Consider the following 18,863-nt stretch of genomic DNA (forward strand, 5'->3'; position numbering starts at 1 on the left):
CAGTGATCATCAGATGATGATTAAAAAAAACAGGCTTCTATCTGAGCTATAGCTGTCTTCTACTCGATTCTGCCAGTTCAGTGGAATGTTTCTTCTTTAATCTCTGTATTTGTAAATAGATAGTGCATGCATTGGGCATATGTATGTTTGCAAATAACTTTGCATGTAAAGATTTTGCAAAGAGTTTACACAGATCAATAAATATAATAAAAAATGACAATAGTCTCTTGTTATTTGGATTAAAGATCAGTGAAGATCAATGTGATGTTTGTAAAATATATACTGCATATGCTTTTCACCTTCAGGAGAACACACACACACACACAGTGTCAAATTTCCATATCAGCAGACCAATAAGACGACCCCTTCAACTCCAAACCTTTTCATCAAAGCTTGTTTCAATCACACCATCAGGCGCCTTTAATCCGGCAGTGTGACAATTAATGAGGAAGAATTCATCAATTAAACGAATTTGGAACTAATTTAACACACCAGCTGCTCTTAAACTGGAGTTATTATTATCACTTACACTGAGATGAAAAAAAGATGTCTTCTTCAAGTCGCATTCGTCTTATCGTCGTTCACTTTATCAAAAGCTCAAGACGTGGTCGGACCTGGTCTCTCCTGTGTCAGGTTGATCCACCTTGCAGATGGACAGATGCGCGTCACGTTCATGCACGAGGACGCAGCCGGTGTGCGCTCCTCGTACCTCACCGTGTGGTCACAGGACATGAGACTGCTGGCATGCGAAGTAAATCCCAGTCCACTTTTAACGGAAGGATACAGAAGTCTTTGCAACGGAAGCGACACCCGTGATCAAGAAATAATCCAGAGGTTTAATATCAGCGCGTTGTTGGCTCCATGCGTACGCGTCTCCTCCAGCGCGCCAAAGTTTGCCAGACGCACAAGAAGAGACTGGACAGAGAAGAAATCTCGGAGGAAACGCGCCTGGATATTTCCAGGGACGTTGTGGTGCGGCAGCGGAAACAAAGCTATTGGGTATGAACAATTAGGTGAGGATATAACTTTATTTATTTATTTATGTACTTTGTAGAGTAGGAGGCTAGAGGTCAGAGATCAACAGTGTGACTTCTTTAAATACTAAACCTTCAGAACTGCCCTCTAAAAAACGTAAAAAAAACAAAAAAAAACAACTTAAATATAACTATTATTGCACAAGGACATATTGAATAGAGTGAAAATTGCATCTAAGAAAGTGAATGAAGTCTGAGTTTGCGATCCATACATTTTAAATTTTATAAAAGGGTCTTTAATGTAAGCAACTTTTTCATTTCAAATCAGGTAATTGATCTCTGCTTGGTGCTTCCATGCTCTTTGATATTTCATCACATTTAAATCTTGTTTTCTTGCACAGGGATGTTTGAGAGTGCTGACAGATGCTGCCGTGAGCACGACCACTGTTTGCATATCATCCCAGCTTTCACAGTGAAGTATGGAGTCTTAAATCCCAACTTTTACACGGTCTCACACTGTGAGTGCGACCAAAGGTGAGCCTCAATACATGCCCACTGGGTATACTGAGTTGAGATTCCAAGTATTCATCGCCTCCAGGGAAACACATTCCCATTGAATGCTGCTCTTGCTCTGGCTGGCATGGACAGCCAAGTAAGGGCAGCTTAGCTTGGAGGCTGAGTAACTAGCTCCCCTCATTTCCCTGCTGATAAAGCTTTGCTCCTCTATGGAATGCCTGTAACACATTTTATCACTAGCTGTAAGCTCATTTAGGCAGAAGAACCCGGGCCATGTGATTTTACTATTTATGCAGATGTAATAAATATATCATTGCAGTCTGCCCTCCAGATAAACTTTGGATGTCAGGAGTGAACATGTTTGCTATTTTTGTGTTTGCTGGGCATTCCATTCCTCCTACATAATCTACTCTAATATTTAAATTCACTTTTGTGACACATTGGCACACAGTTTTATCCATCATGTGTTTGTTGACCTTGGCTGCTTCTTTCTCCGTCTCTCACCAGGTTTCGACAGTGCCTTCTGTTTGCAAATGAAAGCGTTTCTAGCATGGTGGGCTACAGCTTTTTCAACATCCTGCGGATTCCCTGCTTTGAGCTCGAACAGCAGAAGCAGTGCACTGAGATGTACTGGTGGGGAATGTAAGAGACAGGCTGACATTGTTGCTTGAATGTTCCATGGCCATTGGTGTAAAACATAAAACATGGCATTTGTTCAGTGGAAAGTGCAGGTGCAAGCACAAGCAGCAAATGTATGTACATGCCTGCCAACCCTCATAAAATCAGGAAGGCCACGCCTCTTCTCTTTTAACACAACCTTATCTGCAAAAACAGTATTACAAATAATAGATGATTGTTGGTTTACCAAGTTACTAGAAATCCATAATTTCAAACTTGAGCAACATAAAATTATCAGATATTTAATGTTTTTTACTCTCTACAGGTGCAAAGTAGCAAAAAAAGCTCCATATGCTGTCTTCAAAAGCCCGCTACCTTACAGCAACGCTTCTACAGACCAATATCTGGATACTGACAGCCATTATGTCACCAAAAGCCCTGTGATCCACCCTCACAGAAAGTCGACCAAATCTAAACATAGATGTCCCTTCAGAGACCCACCCAGAGGAGACACTTTCCACCACACAAGGACAAAAGGGAGAGGATGTAAAAGACACCAGACACCACCCCAAATGCTCCCAAGGTCAAGGTCAGACCTCCCTGCTCCATCCATGAGAACAGGTGCTTTAAATGATCCCAAAGATCACACACAGATCCCAAATAAAACAAGAGCAGGAAAAAAGAGAGCTCACAGTCCACAACAGGTAACACACTCTGCCCCCCTGATGCCATCAACTACCTCACTTTTAACACAGAGGCCAAAACTTCAAGTACATTCAACAATGGCCATCACAACAAAGGTTAAAACCAGAAACCATCACAAAAAAGTCAAGAAGAAAAGTCATTGCTGTGGATTCAGTACACCTGAGAGAGGTGACACTTTTCAGCCGCATTGTAAAAGCTGTCTCGAAGAAGCCACAGCATCACACATGGCAACAACATCAACTAGTGGCATACCAATACCAAAGACAACAGAAACATCTTTTACACCAACGGTGAGGATAACGGCTTCTCCTCCTAAGGATGGCAAACAGCAGAAGGAGGTGGAGTCCATGTCTCAAAGCATCCATGCACAGAGACGCCAAAGACAAAACAGCGCACTGCATAATATGACAGGTGAGTGCACACATCTGCAGTAAAGTGTAGTCAGTGCATTTTGGAATCAGTGTTTTGGAATTAAAGGGGTGTTTGTAAAACCTACATTTGTGTTTGCTCCTTCAGATATTCAGCTCCATTGTGGAAGCCTCAAACATCTGGATGAATGTAAATTCAAAATCCCTCCTATGGAGAAGAAATATGATCTGCAGAACACAGAGTCAAAAACCGTCTACCACTGTGATTGCACCCACCGGTAATGTGACAACACTTCACATTTTTTCCTTTCTGCACAACATTTACACATGCGGCCATGCAAAGTCTCAGTGATGAGAACAAACCTATACATACTAAATAAGATATTACCTGTAATAAATCAGATGTGACTAAATAAATCAGTCAAAAGACTTGCTTAGTGTCTTTTTTCACTGAAAATATTTGGACGAATCTTAGCAGGAAAACGGCTGCAGGTCCTGAAACTAAAAATGTTGGCTGCATTCCATTTTGGCCTTTTTATGACATGTGTAACTAAAACCCTTTAGTGGGTCATTACAGTGTTGTGATGTGACAGTGAAATAGACAAATAGAATTGAGACGTCAGTAATTGCATTTCTTGTGTAATGGCATGTAGTATCTGTACTTTTTCTGCTGTAAATGTCAAATCCTCCTGCTTGCAAAGGGCATACTGACTCACACATAATGGAACAGAGACATCATTCATGTAACTTTTACTTCCTGCATTTAATTTTAATTTTGTTTTACATTTGACCACAAGTTATACTCCCTATCTCTGTATGCACTCATGCACTATGCTCTCACACTAGGCTACAATAGTACATATAGCTAGATATTACTAGAAATCACATTATATTGTTTCAGTTCTGAGGCTTTTCTTGCTTCATATCTCACACTTGCATGTGAGGTTGTAACCTCACAAACAAGAATAAACTTGTCACATGTGTTTTGTCATTTTTACAGCTTGGCTCTTCAGATCGAAAGCTTCAAGCAGCGCTGGATTCTCCTCTCTCTCCTGGTGGATTTTGTCTCTCGACAGTGCTTCATTCTGCCAAAGAAGAAAAAATGCATCCGTAAAGAAAGGTTCATAAGCTCTGATATGTTGATTCCTTTAAATCTCAGGCAGCGTTTAGTGGCAGCAGCGTCTGTCCCGTGTCTAATGTGTGAACTCTGTTTGCCCATGTAACAGATTATGAGGCTACGTTCTCTTACTTACTAATATTTTTATGCGTCTATTTTCTAGGTTTTGTAGAGGCTTCACTAAAGCCTCTGACCTACATCAAGCACTTAAGAAGACAGAAGAAAAAGACATTACTGGGGTGCAAACTTCAGGTATTACCAGAAAAAAAGGGATTCCTGTTCGCCTTTATAAGAGATGCCTGCAACTACAAAAGGCTGGAAAGGGGAGCTGACGTTATAGAACAACTTACATGAAGTAAGTTAGCAAATACATTTGTACCACAAGGCTGCAAAACATCAGGTTGTGTTTTGAAAATGCAATAAAATCTGTTTTCTGTTTAATTAAGCAGTGGATTTTAAGTTATTTTCATAAAGCACTGGAATTCTTATATGTGTGCTGTGTTTTGATTCAGTAAGAAAATAACTTTTGTTTCCCAAACAACCTGCATGTAATCATATTCATAACAGGAATAATTATTAATATAATATTGTGTCATTGTAATATTATTTTAAAGTACATATTATGGTCAGGCGTATGAATGATACAAAAAGGCTTTAAACTGTACTTTTGTCCTGTGCAAAACATTCAGCACAGTGTTTGGCAACACACTGTCAAATTGTTCTGTAATGTGTGTAGACAAAAGATATATATTGTCACTAAATGTATAAGGTTTTAGGGGGTAAGCTTAATTGTTTTATTATAATTTTTTCTAGATGGGTTATATTTTATTTAAAAATTATAAAATGCAATACATTAAACACATTTCTATTGCCGAAAGGTGCAAAGACTTTTTTCAAAGATGATAATTTTCTTGTAGTTTCAGTGATTTGCTCTTGGGTGCTAGAATGAACTCAGAATTTTTGACAGCTTTTATTCTGGGCCGCGGTGTATGCTGGGAGTAGCTAGTTGGCCTTGGAAACATGGCGTCGCACTGACAGCTTGGTGACTCTCATTATCTTGCCCAGGAACTGACACAGCGGCTGGGCCGTTAGCGGAGCTGTCCGTTTTCAGTTATAAGCTGTGAAATGAAATTGCAGCTGATGGCGTTTTCGTCCTGTGAAGATTATCGTTTTAACGGTGCGACGCAATAACGGATTTAATACGGGTGTCACGCCCACTCTGCTCGGTAACGTTATAACGATACCGTACGGTAAGTTAGCTCCGCTTCAGCTAACCAAGCCAGACAGCTAGCAGCCGCTGTTAGCCAAAAGGAGCACCCATGTAATGTGAAGTGGACCTGCCAGTTCTGCTTGTGTTCGCTGTATGGCTGTCGGCTGATAGTTAGTAACCTATCACTACAGCCTGCCCTGTCCCACAGCATCGTCAGAGAAGACAGCCACAGTAACGACACTTATGTTATTGTAGCTCGCTAGCAGGCTAGCTAGGGCGTTTCTGTCATTCTGTCACTGAATTTTTAATGTTCGACCCCTTTGGCATCACTTTCGGAGGAGAGAGCGATGGGCTCCGGGGCGGTGGATTCGTCCCAATGGCTTTCGGTAAAAGAGGAGACAATTTTTCTCCACGACGGACTCATTCGGGTCACAGATCTGGCCGAACTGCCCAGTGAAATTGGAGTCTCGGAGCAGGGGGACACCGAGCAAGAGGTGGGTGAAAGCCATCGCACACACTCGACCATACAAAGAGTTGGGTATTGGGATTGCTGTTGTACTCATGGTGTCTTTTTATTGAGACGTAAAATTGTTTTAACTGTCACCAGCAGAACATACTCAGTGATAAGATAACGGCTGCACAGACGTTTGCAAGTTCTCTTTCATAGCATTCGTTTCGTGTCTCACTATGGGAGAACGCCCCCTGCGTGATCCCGACAGAAGCTTTAATTACACTACACCAGCCCTTGGGGCTGGTATCAGTGACGTCTATGTCAGGAGGGACCGCCCTCCTCCTATATAATAGGCTGACATAGCTTCAGTCGCCATTCAAACACCTCTTCTCGCTTCTCACAGAAGCCTGATGACAACTGTGTTACTGGGTGCCTAGCTAAACTGCCCACTGATTCGAGTGAAAACTCGGTCACCGGGCGCTTGGTCCCACACGACACGGTTGCTTCACAGCTGAAGAATAGTAGAAATACTATTCCACGCTATCGGTGAAAGTAGAAATACTCTTGCCTCAAGTAGCAATACTTGTCACAGCCGAAGTAGCGATACTTCTGCTAACAGCGGGTGCGTTAGCATCGTCTGTAGGTAGCAATACCACTATACAGCTCACGCTAATAATACCCACAGCAGGTAGCGATACCTCATCACAGGCTAGCCAGGAAAATAGCCATATTTCCCTGAACACAACCAGTAGCTGCACAAGCTAACGCTAGCGCCCTTGAACCCTATGCTAGTCATGGCCACGGCTAACAACCCCGCTGAAGTCGGGAAAAGCCCAAAGCTTTGCCCCTGCGGCAATAAAATGTCTAGCTGGGACACTCACCCCGTGTGTGCAGCATGTCTGGGCGTACCTCACGCGCAGGCGGCTATGTCCTCCACGGACGATTGTATCCACTGCGCTGCTTTCCCACGCAAGTTGCTCCGCCGACGGCTAGCTCGCCAGGCTAGTTTGTCCGGCGGTGACCCACTGCTGTCGGAGACAGCCTCGCCGCAAGGCGGGGTGGATATGTCGGGTGGGGCGGCTGAAGCGCTGCCGCCCGGGCTGAGTTGGGCAGACGCAGTTCCCCAGACTGCAGACTCCTGTTTCCCGTCAGAGGAGGGATGGGAGAGCCTTATCCGTGTCGACCCGAGACGAGACGCTGATGACGAGGAGGGAGAGTCTGCCGACTCCGAGCTCCTGTTATCAGACGGTGACGAAGAAGAAACTAACTTCAGCGTCACCGGCGGGGCTGCAAAGCCGGGCGTCGCGATGGGAGAAATCCCTTCGGCGCTTTCTCCCCTGGATCTCGACATGCAGGACATGTGCAAACGTGCCGCTGTAAGGCTCAACATCCCGTGGCCCACGGTTCAAGCCGAGGAAGTCAGGTCTCGCTTTGATGGCAAGAAGCTGCCCAAAGCAAAGAAGACGGGGAAACAAGTGCTGCCAATTTTCCCAGAGCTGCTTGATGAGATAGCGGCTACGTGGAAAGCTAAACCATACAGCGAGAAACACCCCATCTCGGGGAGCTCCCTGTGGGATTGCGAGGGGATGGAGGCTAACGGCATCCGCCAAATACCTCCCATTGAGCCGCTGGTAGCGACACACCTTCACCCGAAGACGTCCCTGTCCTCCTCGGTTTCATCTTTTCCCTCCAAGACAGACCGCTTTCAGTCCAGCCTCACTGACAAGTGTTATAAGGCGGCGGCTCTGTCGGCCAGAGCTCTCAACGCCTCCTCTATCCTGACGGCCTACCAGGCGGAATTAGAGGAGGACATGACGGCTAAACCAGATAACTCCCTGTGGGAAGAAATCTGCGTCATTACGGACCACGTCCTTCGCCTCCACAAGGTGGCTATCCAAGCCACGGGAAGAGCCATGGGTCTTATGGTCCTGCAAGAGAGAGCGCGCTGGCTGGGGCTCACCAACCTCACGACTAAGGAGAAAGAGGAGCTCCTCGACACTCCGGTCGTCCCTCATGGGCTCTTCGGCTCGGCTGTTGCCTCCATGCAGAAGAGATGTGAGGAGAAAAAGAGAGATGATGAGGCGCTGAAACTTTGCCTGCCGAGGAGGGCTCCACCTGTTACTCCCGGCACTTCGCGTCAGTCATATGCTCAGGCTGTCTCTCACCCGGCTCCTGCTTATCGGATCCCCAAGGTGTCCAAGACGCAGGCAGCCCCTCCAGCCCCTAAAAGCGCCGGCAACCCATGGGCTAGGAAGCAGTCTCCCCATGCTCGGCAAGCCGCTCCACCACCTCAACCCGCTACCGCGACGGTGAGGAAGAAGAAGCGGCAGGCCTGACCGCTTCTCCCCAGGTGGAGGGCCGACCCAGGCTGCCCCCCCAACGGGTCGCCCTGCCCTTCTCCAGCTCAGTTCCAGAGCGGGTTCTGCGGGACGTTGCCCACATAGAGTGCAGCACTTGGGCCGGTGTTCACGTTCGAGTGCCCAACAAACACAGACAGCATTCTCAGTGTTGCACAAGCACTTCTGTCTTGCACTCTGTAATAAAACAGTCCAATGCGCATCCAGGCAGAGAGCCGAGGGCGCTGTTGACTATGACTATGAAAAAAATGCAGAAAAAAGATATGTTAAGACACACAACTATCTTCTCTGCTATAACACAGCCCGCGGGGACCAACATCCCCGCGGCTGTGACGCGGTCCGCCCGGGCACCTCCATGCAGCAGGCAGGAGTCACCGGGGCGGATGGGCGTTGGGTGTTACGCACCTCGACCTCAAGAGGGCGCCAACGTACCACATATGACAGAGTTGCCGGTCAGCCCGCTTTCTCTGCACACAGAGAATTGGGCGGCCTGCACACGGTCAGAATGGGTGTTGAGAACCGTTCAGAAGGGTTACAGACTTCAATTCAGAGCCGTTCCACCTCATTTCAAAGGGATGATTTTTTCTCATGCTCAGGGAGAATCCGCAAACATTCTCCTAGAGGAAATTTCCACTCTGAGGGGGAAAGGAGCAATAAGAGTTGTCCCGCCCGAGGAGGCCCACAGCGGGTTCTACTCGAGGTATTTCCTGGTTCCAAAAAAGGGGGGGCAGGGGATGAGGGCCATCCTGGACCTCAGAGCCCTGAACCACTATTTAAGGAAATACAAATTCAGGATGCTGACACACACCTCTCTGCTGCGTTTCGTGCGGGCAGGCGATTGGTTCACATCTGTCGACCTGAGGGATGCATATTTCCACATTCCAGTGTATCCTCCACACTGGAAGTTTCTCAGGTTTGCCTTCCGAGGGACAGCATACGAGTTCATGGTGCTGCCGTTCGGCCTGTCATTGAGTCCCAGAGTGTTTGCGAAATGCACAGAGGCAGCTGTAGCCCCACTCAGGGAGAGAGGCATCCGCGTGGCCACTTACATAGACGACTGGCTTGTCGCAGCCTCTACACCCCGAGAGGCGGCCCACCATACAGATGTTCTCAGGGAACATCTGGTGAGTTTGGGGTTTCGCCTGAATATGGAAAAAAGCATGTTGACACCTTCTCAGTGCATCACCTTCATAGGCCTGACTTTGGACTCTCTCCAAGGCAGAGTTTTCCTGTCTCAGGACAGGGTGGTGGCAATGAAAGGATGCCTTGCACTGTTTCACAGGGGCAACACAGTCACACTCAGACAGTGTCAGAGGCTGTTAGGCCTGATGGCCTCGTCTGTGGCGGTGATACCCCTGGGACGCCTGTACATGAGAGGGCCTCAGCGTTGGGTAGCCTCCCTTGGCCTAGATCCTCTCCGAGATGGTCATCGACGGGTGAGGGTTTCTGTGGACTGCTCACTGGCTCTGCGCCAGTGGAAGAGCCCAGGGTTTCTGACCCAGGGGGCTACCATGGGAACTGTTTCGGCCAGGAAGGTGATCTCTACAGATGCCTCTCTCACAGGCTGGGGTGCTACACACGAAGGGAGGACAGTGAACGGGAAGTGGGGCCCTCACATGCGCTTCACCCACATAAACTGTCTGGAGCTGATTGCTGTTCATTTGGCTCTAAAACATTTCCTCCCCTGGCTGCGGGGACACCATGTCCTAGTGAGGACAGACAACTCCACCGTGGTAGCCTACATCAACAGGCAGGGAGGCTTGAGATCTCTGCGGTTGCATGCGCTGGCACACAGACTGATAGTCTGGAGCAATGTGCACTTTCAGTCACTGAGAGCGACTCATGTTCCAGGCGTACTGAATTGCGGGGCGGACCTACTCTCCAGGGGGATCCCTCTATATGCAGACTGGAGACTTCACCCAGAAGTGGTGAAGCAGATTTGGCTGCGGTATGGACGGGCGGCAGTGGACCTTTATGCGTCAGCGGAGAATGCCCAGTGTCCGCTGTTCTTCTCCCTGCACGACCGAGTGGCTCCGCTGGGGATCGATGCACTGGCACACGAGTGGCCACGTGCTCTCCTGTATGCTTTTCCCCCAGTGGCTCTCATCCCTCCAACTCTGGCCAGAGTGAGGGAGAAGGGGCTGGTCGTAATCCTGGTGGCTCCGCACTGGCCAGCGAAACACTGGATGGCGGAGATTTACCAGCTTCTGGCGGGCACGCCTTGGCAGCTGCCATTACGCAGGGACCTGCTATCCCAGGCACGAGGGGAAATATTTCACCCTCACCCAGAGAGGCTGGCTCTGTGGGCCTGGCCCGTGAGTGGTTTAACCTGAACTCAACAGGACTCCCAAACAGTGTCATTGAGACTATTCAATGTGCTAGGGCCTCATCGACTAGGAAGTTGTATGGGCTTAAGTGGCAAGTGTTTGAGAGCTGGTGCTCGGAGTCCCAGGCCATTCCTTTTCAGTGTTCTGTGGGGGTGATTTTATCCTTTCTGCAGGACCTCATTGAGAAGGAAAAATCTTTTTCAACCATCAAGGTGTACCTGGCGGCAATCTCTGCTTGCCATGTTGGTTTTGATGGTAAATCTGTGGGTCGACACCCTCTGGTGTGTCAGTTCATGAAAGGTGCACGACGTAAATTGCCGGTATCTAGGTCTCTTACGCCGTCATGGGACCTGCCCACGGTGCTGGATGCTCTTTCTGGTCCACCTTTTGAACCACTGGATCAGGTGGACTTGAAGGTGGTATCTCTTAAGACAGCGCTGCTCCTGGCCTTGGCCTCGGCTAAGCGCGTCGGTGAGGTTCATGCCCTGTCTGTGCACGAGGCTTGTACCCATTTTTCACCAGGGGGCGAGAGGGTCAGTATGCAGCCTAACCCAGCCTTTATCCCAAAGGTGGTTGGGTCTCTCTCCCCAATAGAGCTGGTTGCTTTTTATCCACCGCCTTACTCCTCTGAGGAGCATCGGCGTCTGCATACGCTGTGTCCGGTCCGTGCACTAAGGACCTATCTGGACAGGACTCAGGGTGTTAGGCAGAGTGACCAGTTGTTTGTGTCCTGGGCTAAGCCATGTGTGGGCAAGCCAGTCTCAAAACAGCGGCTTTCCCACTGGATTGTGGAGGCTATTGCTCTGGCTTACACGACCAAAGGTCTTCCGCCTCCTGCTGGTCTGCGTGCGCACTCCACTAGGGGCCTTGCTGCTTCCTGGGCTCTCTTTAAGGGGGTTTCAGCCCAGGAAATTTGTGCAGCTGCAAGTTGGGCTTCACCCCACACTTTTGCTAGGTTTTACAAGTTGGATGTTACGGTTCCAACCCTGGCACATTCAGTTCTTGGGGTAGGGTTTTCACGGGGTACAACCCACTCTTCGTGAGGCCCCTCTGGGACAGTTGTCATTTTTACAGGCATGTCTGGCAATCCGGGAGTCAGTATTTCTCCCATAGTGAGACACGAAACGAATGCTATGAAAGAGAACTGGAGGTTATGGCTATAACCATGGTTCTCTGATTAGCATGAGTGAGTGTCTCACCAGACCACCCTCCTTGCTATGGAAGCGAGGAAGAGGTGAGCTTGTTTGAATGGCGACTGAAGCTATGTCAGCCTATTATATAGGAGGAGGGCGGTCCCTCCTGACATAGACGTCACTGATACCAGCCCCAAGGGCTGGTGTAGTGTAATTAAAGCTTCTGTCGGGATCACGCAGGGGGCGTTCTCCCATAGTGAGACACTCACTCATGCTAATCAGAGAACCATGGTTATAGCCATAACCTCCAGTTTCCAGCCCTGCTTGTTATTGATTCACTGTTAAGGAGGCAGCTATGGGCAATTCACTTCCTGTCGTTTCCTCCAAAATATGGTTTGCAAACGAATGAATGGCAGTTTAAATGAAGGTCGCAACAATGTTTAATTTTAAAGTACCTCATGGGTTAAAATGCATTTCATAGATGTACTTTGAATGTCAAATTGCACACCTTCGATTTATGAAGTACAGTTAAAAACTGGGACATCTATTGCATACAATGATAATTAAAGTATTTGTCAGTTATAACATGTAATGTTCTAAATAAATATAGATAGGTACACGGTATTACTTAAAGGCTTTTATTCTGAAGGCAACATCGTGAAACCGGAAGTGTGTGTTGTTAGATTTCAGAAACGTTACAATGATGCTGATAGAAACTTCGAGCTAACAATGTATATTTACATTGTCGATATTTCTATATGCAGTCAGATTTAAAGCTACAGCAAGTTGCATCCATCAGTCCTGGCCTGTCAGTCCTGTGTGCCACATGTTTTTCAGCTGGTGTCCTAGTAGCTGCTGGTTGAGGAATCTGTAACAGTAGCTGTTTTAATTAGTTCGGTTTAATGGATGTATAGGTCATCCATTATTTTGTCGTATCAAACTACAGATCTGCAGTCAGCAGTTTACAGTTTTAGATCTTTAGCTTTGACTTTACAACAATATTGGAAATACACTTTAAATGATCTGAATCAAACATGCAAACAAAAATGAGGTCACAATTGGTTTCTAAAACTTTAATATAGCAATCTAGGACAGATATAAATTCAAAATCTTGGCTAAATTCATATTGCTGTGCTAACATAACAAAACATTTTGTTTGCTGTAGAACATTTTTAACAGAATTCAACAGATTAACAAAGATGTAGCCTTTCTGGTTGACAGATGGACTTGGTTATTATCGTAATAACGGTATAATGGGGAAAGTGGTTAGCATAGTTTGACACATCATGCTCTTAGCACTAGTCTACAACTATGAGAAACACAATAGCTTCTGAGCACTCCTGTTCTATTCAGTGATCAAATTCCCCAGTATGTTGTTAAAAGCATTTGCAGCAAGCATGAATTGAGGGGCCGTTTAGTGGTTTTGTATTTGTCTAAACGTTACAAGCAATTATTGTTTATGGTCTTGTTGTAACATTACTGGTTAAGCTGGCTTACAAGTAAGGTTTACAAATTTATTGTGGCATATGGACATTTTATGGTATTAAATGCCATATATTATGAATCTGGAGGGGGTCAGGTACTAAACATAGATTAGGGTATAGTTATACTGGGACAGGATCAGCATGGGTATGCAGGTAAGGCCATGAGGGGGGAGGGGAGGCTCATCTTTCAAAACATGTTTATTATGCTGAAAAACCTGAACATTTCATATTGTACAAAACTGCACTACAGTAGTTGTTTGTTGATCTGTTGCTTGGTAGGTAGTCACTCATTCCAAAATGCATCCCCCCAAATACACAGCATTTGTCTTCTTCTTCTCAGGCTCTATGTCCAGCTTTAAGGCTGACTGGGTCATTCACAGCTGTTTTCGTAGGTGTTGTGATGATGACTATTTTTATCCACTTGCAGTATTGTTTTGCAGAGCAACTGAGAAAAGGCCCAGCATCCAGATAGGAGTGTTACTGTAACATAAGTAGTGTTTCTGAAATTGAATCAATACAAATTGTGCCTGCTAAATGGCATAATGGATTTTTTTCAAGTCACTGATTCGTGGGCTACAGAGTGTAATCAATACCTGAAATGCTGCCTAAGTGCACATGAGGCACATTGTTTTACTTGTGATAGGCTATACCAAATGTGCTTTACTATCTGACCAGTATTTTATAGTGCAAAGAGCTGTATACACAAGAGCTTACTTTCTGAAAATGATCTATTGTGTTCATCACATTACTATGAAATTCTGTAAGACCGTTAGGTAAATCATTAAAATTATCTATGCTTTTCATTGAAATATTGAACATTTATGAACATTGAATATTTAAACAAAATTGTAGTCCTTGCCAGTAGATTATAAATTCTCCCCTGTTGTTCGTCTGTATTTGACTTTATCTTTTCTGCAGACACTCTTCCTCTAATGAAATATTCTTTCTAACAAGGAAAATTTAATTTGTATGTAGCCAGACCATGGCAGGAAGGTTGATGTCTGTCTGCTAGAATTGTTACCACGGGCTATGTAAACTGTCATTCAAATATTCCTCCTTTGTATTCCAGATTCTAACATTTGAGACGAAGAACCCAGTAGAGCTAGCGGAGCGACTGCGCGCTGTCTGTGGCAATCAGAGCAACGCATATGCGCGTTTGCTGGAGTACCGTCTCAATGCTCTGCGTGGCCTGTGGGGGGCGCAGCGGCAGCTGGCCCTGGAGGAGCAGCAGGAGCGAGAGGGGACTGGAGGGGCTGATGAGGAGACCTTGGCCTTGCTCAAGAGACAAGGTCTGCTCCAGCAACCCGAGCAGGCGCCCTTCACTTCCCGTGTCGGTCTGCTGCTGGTGTTCCCCCTTTTGCAGTCTCAGACTCGTAGTGACCCGGCGCTCTGTGGTGTCACAGCAGAGGTACTGCTAGCTTGCCTCCGGGACTGCCAGCCGCTCAGCCTCAGCAAAGAGCCCGCTGACTGCCTCAATGGCCTAGAGGGACTCCTGTGCTCGTGGCTGGAAGATGGTGCCCAGGAGCCAGGCCAACCCGTGGGGCAGGCTCAGGCAAGAATCCTTCACACGCACAGACAGAGGGAAAATGCTGCTGCTGCACTTGTGGCTCTTGCCTGTGCCAGGTGAGAAATTCTCTCCTTGTTTGTATTCCAGAATTCTCAAGATCCTTCTGTTGGAGACCGTGCATTAAACCAGTAATTCATTAGGGGTCAGTAGAGTGGTGTGTACTGTTGGGCTATTACTAAGTGAGTACAAGAACTCACTCAGACTTGGAGGCAGTGGAAATAATGTCATTAAGGAAGTATATAAGTGAAAATGCTTGACTCTATTTAGAAGCATGTTATTAGTTTCTCTCTCTTTGTGGCCACACTGCATGATTGATCATGCATGTTACAAGTGTTGGTGAACATATTGCAATTGACTTACATATACACCATTAGGGTGTAAACAGGCTTTCCTGCTCAGTCAGCACATTGTCAAAGCAGAGTCAGTAACATTCTGACCTCTCTCTGGTATTAACCAAAGCTTCCTGTATTTTGAACTGTGCTACATTTGCACGTGGTAGTTGCACTGGTTCTTGCAAAGCATAGCTGAGTAGAGGACCTTTATGGGGTTGACAAGGTCCTGTGCCTAGTGTGTGTATATAGGAAGGGATGACCTACATTGCCACTACAACATGTATTTGTAATCTGTGTTTTTCCTTACTGAAAAGCAGAATGTGCTTGATTTTTTTTTTGTTGTGCCTGAACTCTAGCTTCTGTTTGTGACAACTGATCTTGACTTGTCAAAACCAGAACTCTCTGCTCTTTGTTCATCCACTGTTGAGCCTGAGAGCTCTTTGTTGCGGGGAATCATCCAGCCACTGTGCCTTTTCACCAACAGTGGGAGCTAATTAAAGGGCTATCAGCTTCACTCCCGCCTCACCTCTAATGGGTCTGTTAGTAAATCCCCTATGTGAGAGGGTAAAGTAAGCAAATGGACTGCATAGCCATGTGTTTGGCATCAGCTGTCAATAGGCTTACATAGGAAAGCACAGAGGGAGGTGCTTCATTTTTGTTGTCTCTAGTTGAACATGTAAATATCGAGTCAAGCAGACATTGCGTACTGTTCTGAATTTTGCTAGTCTCCTAGTAGCTTATAAATGCTTCTCAATCACTGAATGAATACTGACATTACACTAACAGAGAATCATGGTCTAGTAATTATTGTTGCATTTTAATGCAAAATATTATTTTATTATTAAAAAAACACATTAATTCTCTGCTCATTACAGCACAGCCCTTCCACAATTTAACCCAAGTTATTCCTCTTACAGTTTCAGAAAAGCTGCACAGTAGGCTTTCATTTGTGTTCCCTGCTGAGGCCCTCTGACGTATCTGCTAAACTGTCTTTCAGGGGATCTCTAAAGACCTTTATACACACAATTCATCTGCTGCAGAAACAAACCGATCTGGGCCAGCTACCTGTGTCAGATGTCCTGTACAGGTCAGGGCAGTACTTTATTTTAACAGAAACAGGAGCTGATTATTAATGTCATTCCCAACATGTAACCATTCTGTATTTCTTCTGCTTTAGACTTTTGCTCCTGGAAGGAGGCCCAGGGTCTCCATCCTGCCTCTTGGGAGGCAAACACAGTGTGTCCTGGGGTTTTGAGGACATGTTGCCCACACCTGATAATTCTGCTGGAGGAGCAGAAAATAAAGGTAAAAAATGTTGTTTTAAATGCCAGAAATAAGGAGTGGGTGGGGAGTTCATTGTCGTTTCTAATTTGGCCTTGTTATATACCATATACTGTAAGCATTCATATTGTGAGGTCATTTTGCCTTATGGTGAAACTAAAGAAAGGATTTGTTGTGACTATGAGAAGCCCTGGGGATAAAGCATAGGGGTGAGTGGTGTTCCAGCAATCAATTAGCTGACCTTGTGGAGTGATAGAAGATGATCACTGCATATATCCATTTATAATAATGTAAAGCAAGTTTGTAGATTTACATTTAAGCTAACCCAACAGTAGATCTTTTTGCTTTCAAAAAGAATAAAACATACAACATACATACACAAATCCTAGGGATGGTCCGCCTTGTTCAGCATCCTGATGTTCTCTCCTTGTTTTGGCCTCTCTACTTTTATGTGACAACCCGAGTTGTCATTCTTATGTTTAATTTGTCTGTCATTTACTTCCTGCTGAATTTGTTTTTGGCCTGTGTCTTACAGACACTGACCTGGGGCGCTGTCTAGCCACAGATGGGCTATATCTATATACCACTAACTCCTCTGGGAGAGGACTCAGCAAACTGGGCTCTGGTTTACATGGGACACTGAGGTAATGTGACACTGCTTTCCAGCCTTCGTTTCTTTAGCTACAACATTCAGACAATAGCAAGAGAAAATGACAGAAGGAAAAATGAAATACTAAAAATATCTCCTTTCAATCACCCACACCCTCTAAACTGTCTTTGATCGACTTGGTTGATTTTAAAGGGGACATAAGACAGTGTGTGCTCTGCATCTGAATTTTATGCTGTGGTAGCAAATTACTCAGATTGCAAGCCGAGGGCAGCTTCCCTTCAGTGTTTCATAGATTTTTTTTTTTTTATCTTGCAGATTTACATCAATGAGTTGGCAAGTATTATACTAGTGAATCATAGCTTTGTTTTATTAAGGGGGTCATGTGATTTCCAGGCTGCATGCCTATGGTCTAAACAACACAAATAATGGAAAAACTGAGTTCCAGGAGCTCAGAAACTACATTTAATGGTTTTTAAATCTGGAACGTCAAACCGCATAAACCTCTGATATTTAGTTGCTTTTTTATTTGTATTTATACGCAGTTATTTGATTATGGAATGTGTGATCACATCTGGGTATCTCAGCTATGTAATAATTATAATATCAATCTTAATCACATTGTGTGTTTGTGTAGGGGTTTTGTGTACTGTCGAAATGAAGAGTTGGAGCCTGGCTGGGTGGTTTTCAGCAGTGGTCGCCTCCTCCATCGACCCTCCTCCTTTGATGCCAAGCCTCATCAGCTGTGCCAGGTTATTGACCCCTTCACCCTCCAGGTACTGTCTACATTCTTTACACCATTTTGAATTTAATGCTTACTTGTTAATTTAAATGCAGGTTTATATTATCACAACTCTCTATGCAGTAAAGCCAGGAATAGAACATCTTCATAGATTTTAATACAGCAACGAGACTAATGTAAAATGTATGTGCAGTCCAAGAGTGGGCTCTTGCAACTCACCCAGCTTTTGAAAATTCAGTACAAATAACAAGAGCCACAGCCAAAGCTATATTTAACTGTTCCATGTTCAGGTGTGCCAGATTGTGCCCATGCCAGCCCATCATTTCCCTGTGGGCAGCAGCATGACCACGCTGCACCTCTGCTCAGATGGAACCTACCTGTACTGGGTCTGGTCCCCAGCCAGTCTCAATGAGAAGACACAAAAAGGCCACTCTGTCTTCATGGATGTCTTTCATCTGTCGGTGAGTACTATATGCCACCATACAGTCTCAGTATTCTTTGGTTTGTCTTTGTCTGTATTGACTCCTAAATGTTTTTTCCCCTGTCCACACTACAGACACAAACAGGCTTGTGTGTTGTAGACATCTTGCAAGAGAGAGTTATTCTTACTCGCAAAGAAGGCGAGTCTTCCAAGTGCTTAAATGAACTTCTCTTGAGTCGAATGTCACGCTTCCGGGCCTCTCATTCTGCCACATTGGCTGCACTCACAGGCTCTGCAATCACTAACACAGTCAAGGAGGAGCAGTCAGGTAGAAATAATTTTCTGTTTTGATGTGTGCAAATATGGTAATTTTAGATATTTTCTGATGACACACTCCTGTTTATCTTATACCTTTCACAGCTGTCAATACTAGTTGTGGGCTCCCTCTGAAGACTTTGAGAAAGACCCCAATGTATGTATGTGGAACCTATCTAGTGATGTTGGTCTCCCCTCCGGGTGTATCTGGGAGCTCTGCCACACGCTCCCTATTTGGAGGTACCAGCAGCCTATCTTCACTTAAAAGTAAGAAAACGCAGACAAATCCACATAGTGTTGAGTTTTTTTGTTATAAGACTGATCTTAGAAAAAATTTT

At 45.5% G+C, this 18,863-nt stretch overlaps 2 protein-coding genes across 3 annotated transcripts in view; both read left to right on the top strand.

The window, feature by feature from the left end:
* Positions 1-535: 535 nt before the first annotated feature.
* On the top strand, positions 536-4,630 carry LOC114441140 (group 3 secretory phospholipase A2-like). The gene is made up of 8 exons (XM_028413926.1): positions 536-1,013; positions 1,376-1,508; positions 1,998-2,132; positions 2,434-2,697; positions 2,968-3,224; positions 3,330-3,459; positions 4,182-4,301; positions 4,462-4,630. The coding sequence occupies exons 1-8, from the start codon at positions 536-538 to the stop codon at positions 4,628-4,630; spliced, it is 1,686 nt and encodes a 561-aa protein (XP_028269727.1).
* A 685-nt stretch (positions 4,631-5,315) lies between these two features.
* Positions 5,316-18,863, top strand: part of hectd4 (HECT domain E3 ubiquitin protein ligase 4) — a 35,908-nt gene continuing 22,360 nt past the window's right edge. For both annotated transcript variants that reach the window (XM_028413398.1, XM_028413399.1), the window contains exons 1-9: positions 5,316-6,002; positions 14,330-14,883; positions 16,157-16,246; positions 16,337-16,464; positions 16,976-17,084; positions 17,685-17,823; positions 18,080-18,250; positions 18,346-18,538; positions 18,631-18,792. In XM_028413398.1, the coding sequence (XP_028269199.1) occupies positions 5,856-6,002; positions 14,330-14,883; positions 16,157-16,246; positions 16,337-16,464; positions 16,976-17,084; positions 17,685-17,823; positions 18,080-18,250; positions 18,346-18,538; positions 18,631-18,792 (1,693 nt within the window). In that variant the 5' untranslated portion in view covers positions 5,316-5,855. The remainder of the gene's footprint in view (positions 6,003-14,329; positions 14,884-16,156; positions 16,247-16,336; positions 16,465-16,975; positions 17,085-17,684; positions 17,824-18,079; positions 18,251-18,345; positions 18,539-18,630; positions 18,793-18,863) is intronic.

The sequence above is a fragment of the Parambassis ranga genome, chromosome 9 (genome assembly GCF_900634625.1).
Source record: "Parambassis ranga chromosome 9, fParRan2.1, whole genome shotgun sequence".
In the NCBI taxonomy this organism is placed as follows: domain Eukaryota; kingdom Metazoa; phylum Chordata; class Actinopteri; family Ambassidae; genus Parambassis; species Parambassis ranga.

Excerpts from the sequence above, each read along its gene's own strand:
- LOC114441140 (XM_028413926.1), top strand. The coding sequence starts at position 536 with ATGAAAAAAAGATGTCTTCTTCAAGTCGCATTCGTCTTATCGTCGTTC. Across the intron at positions 2,698-2,967 it reads CAAATGCTCCCAAGGTCAAG|TACACCTGAGAGAGGTGACA; the intron begins GTCAGACCTCCC and ends CTGTGGATTCAG. Across the intron at positions 4,302-4,461 it reads AAATGCATCCGTAAAGAAAG|GTTTTGTAGAGGCTTCACTA; the intron begins GTTCATAAGCTC and ends TCTATTTTCTAG.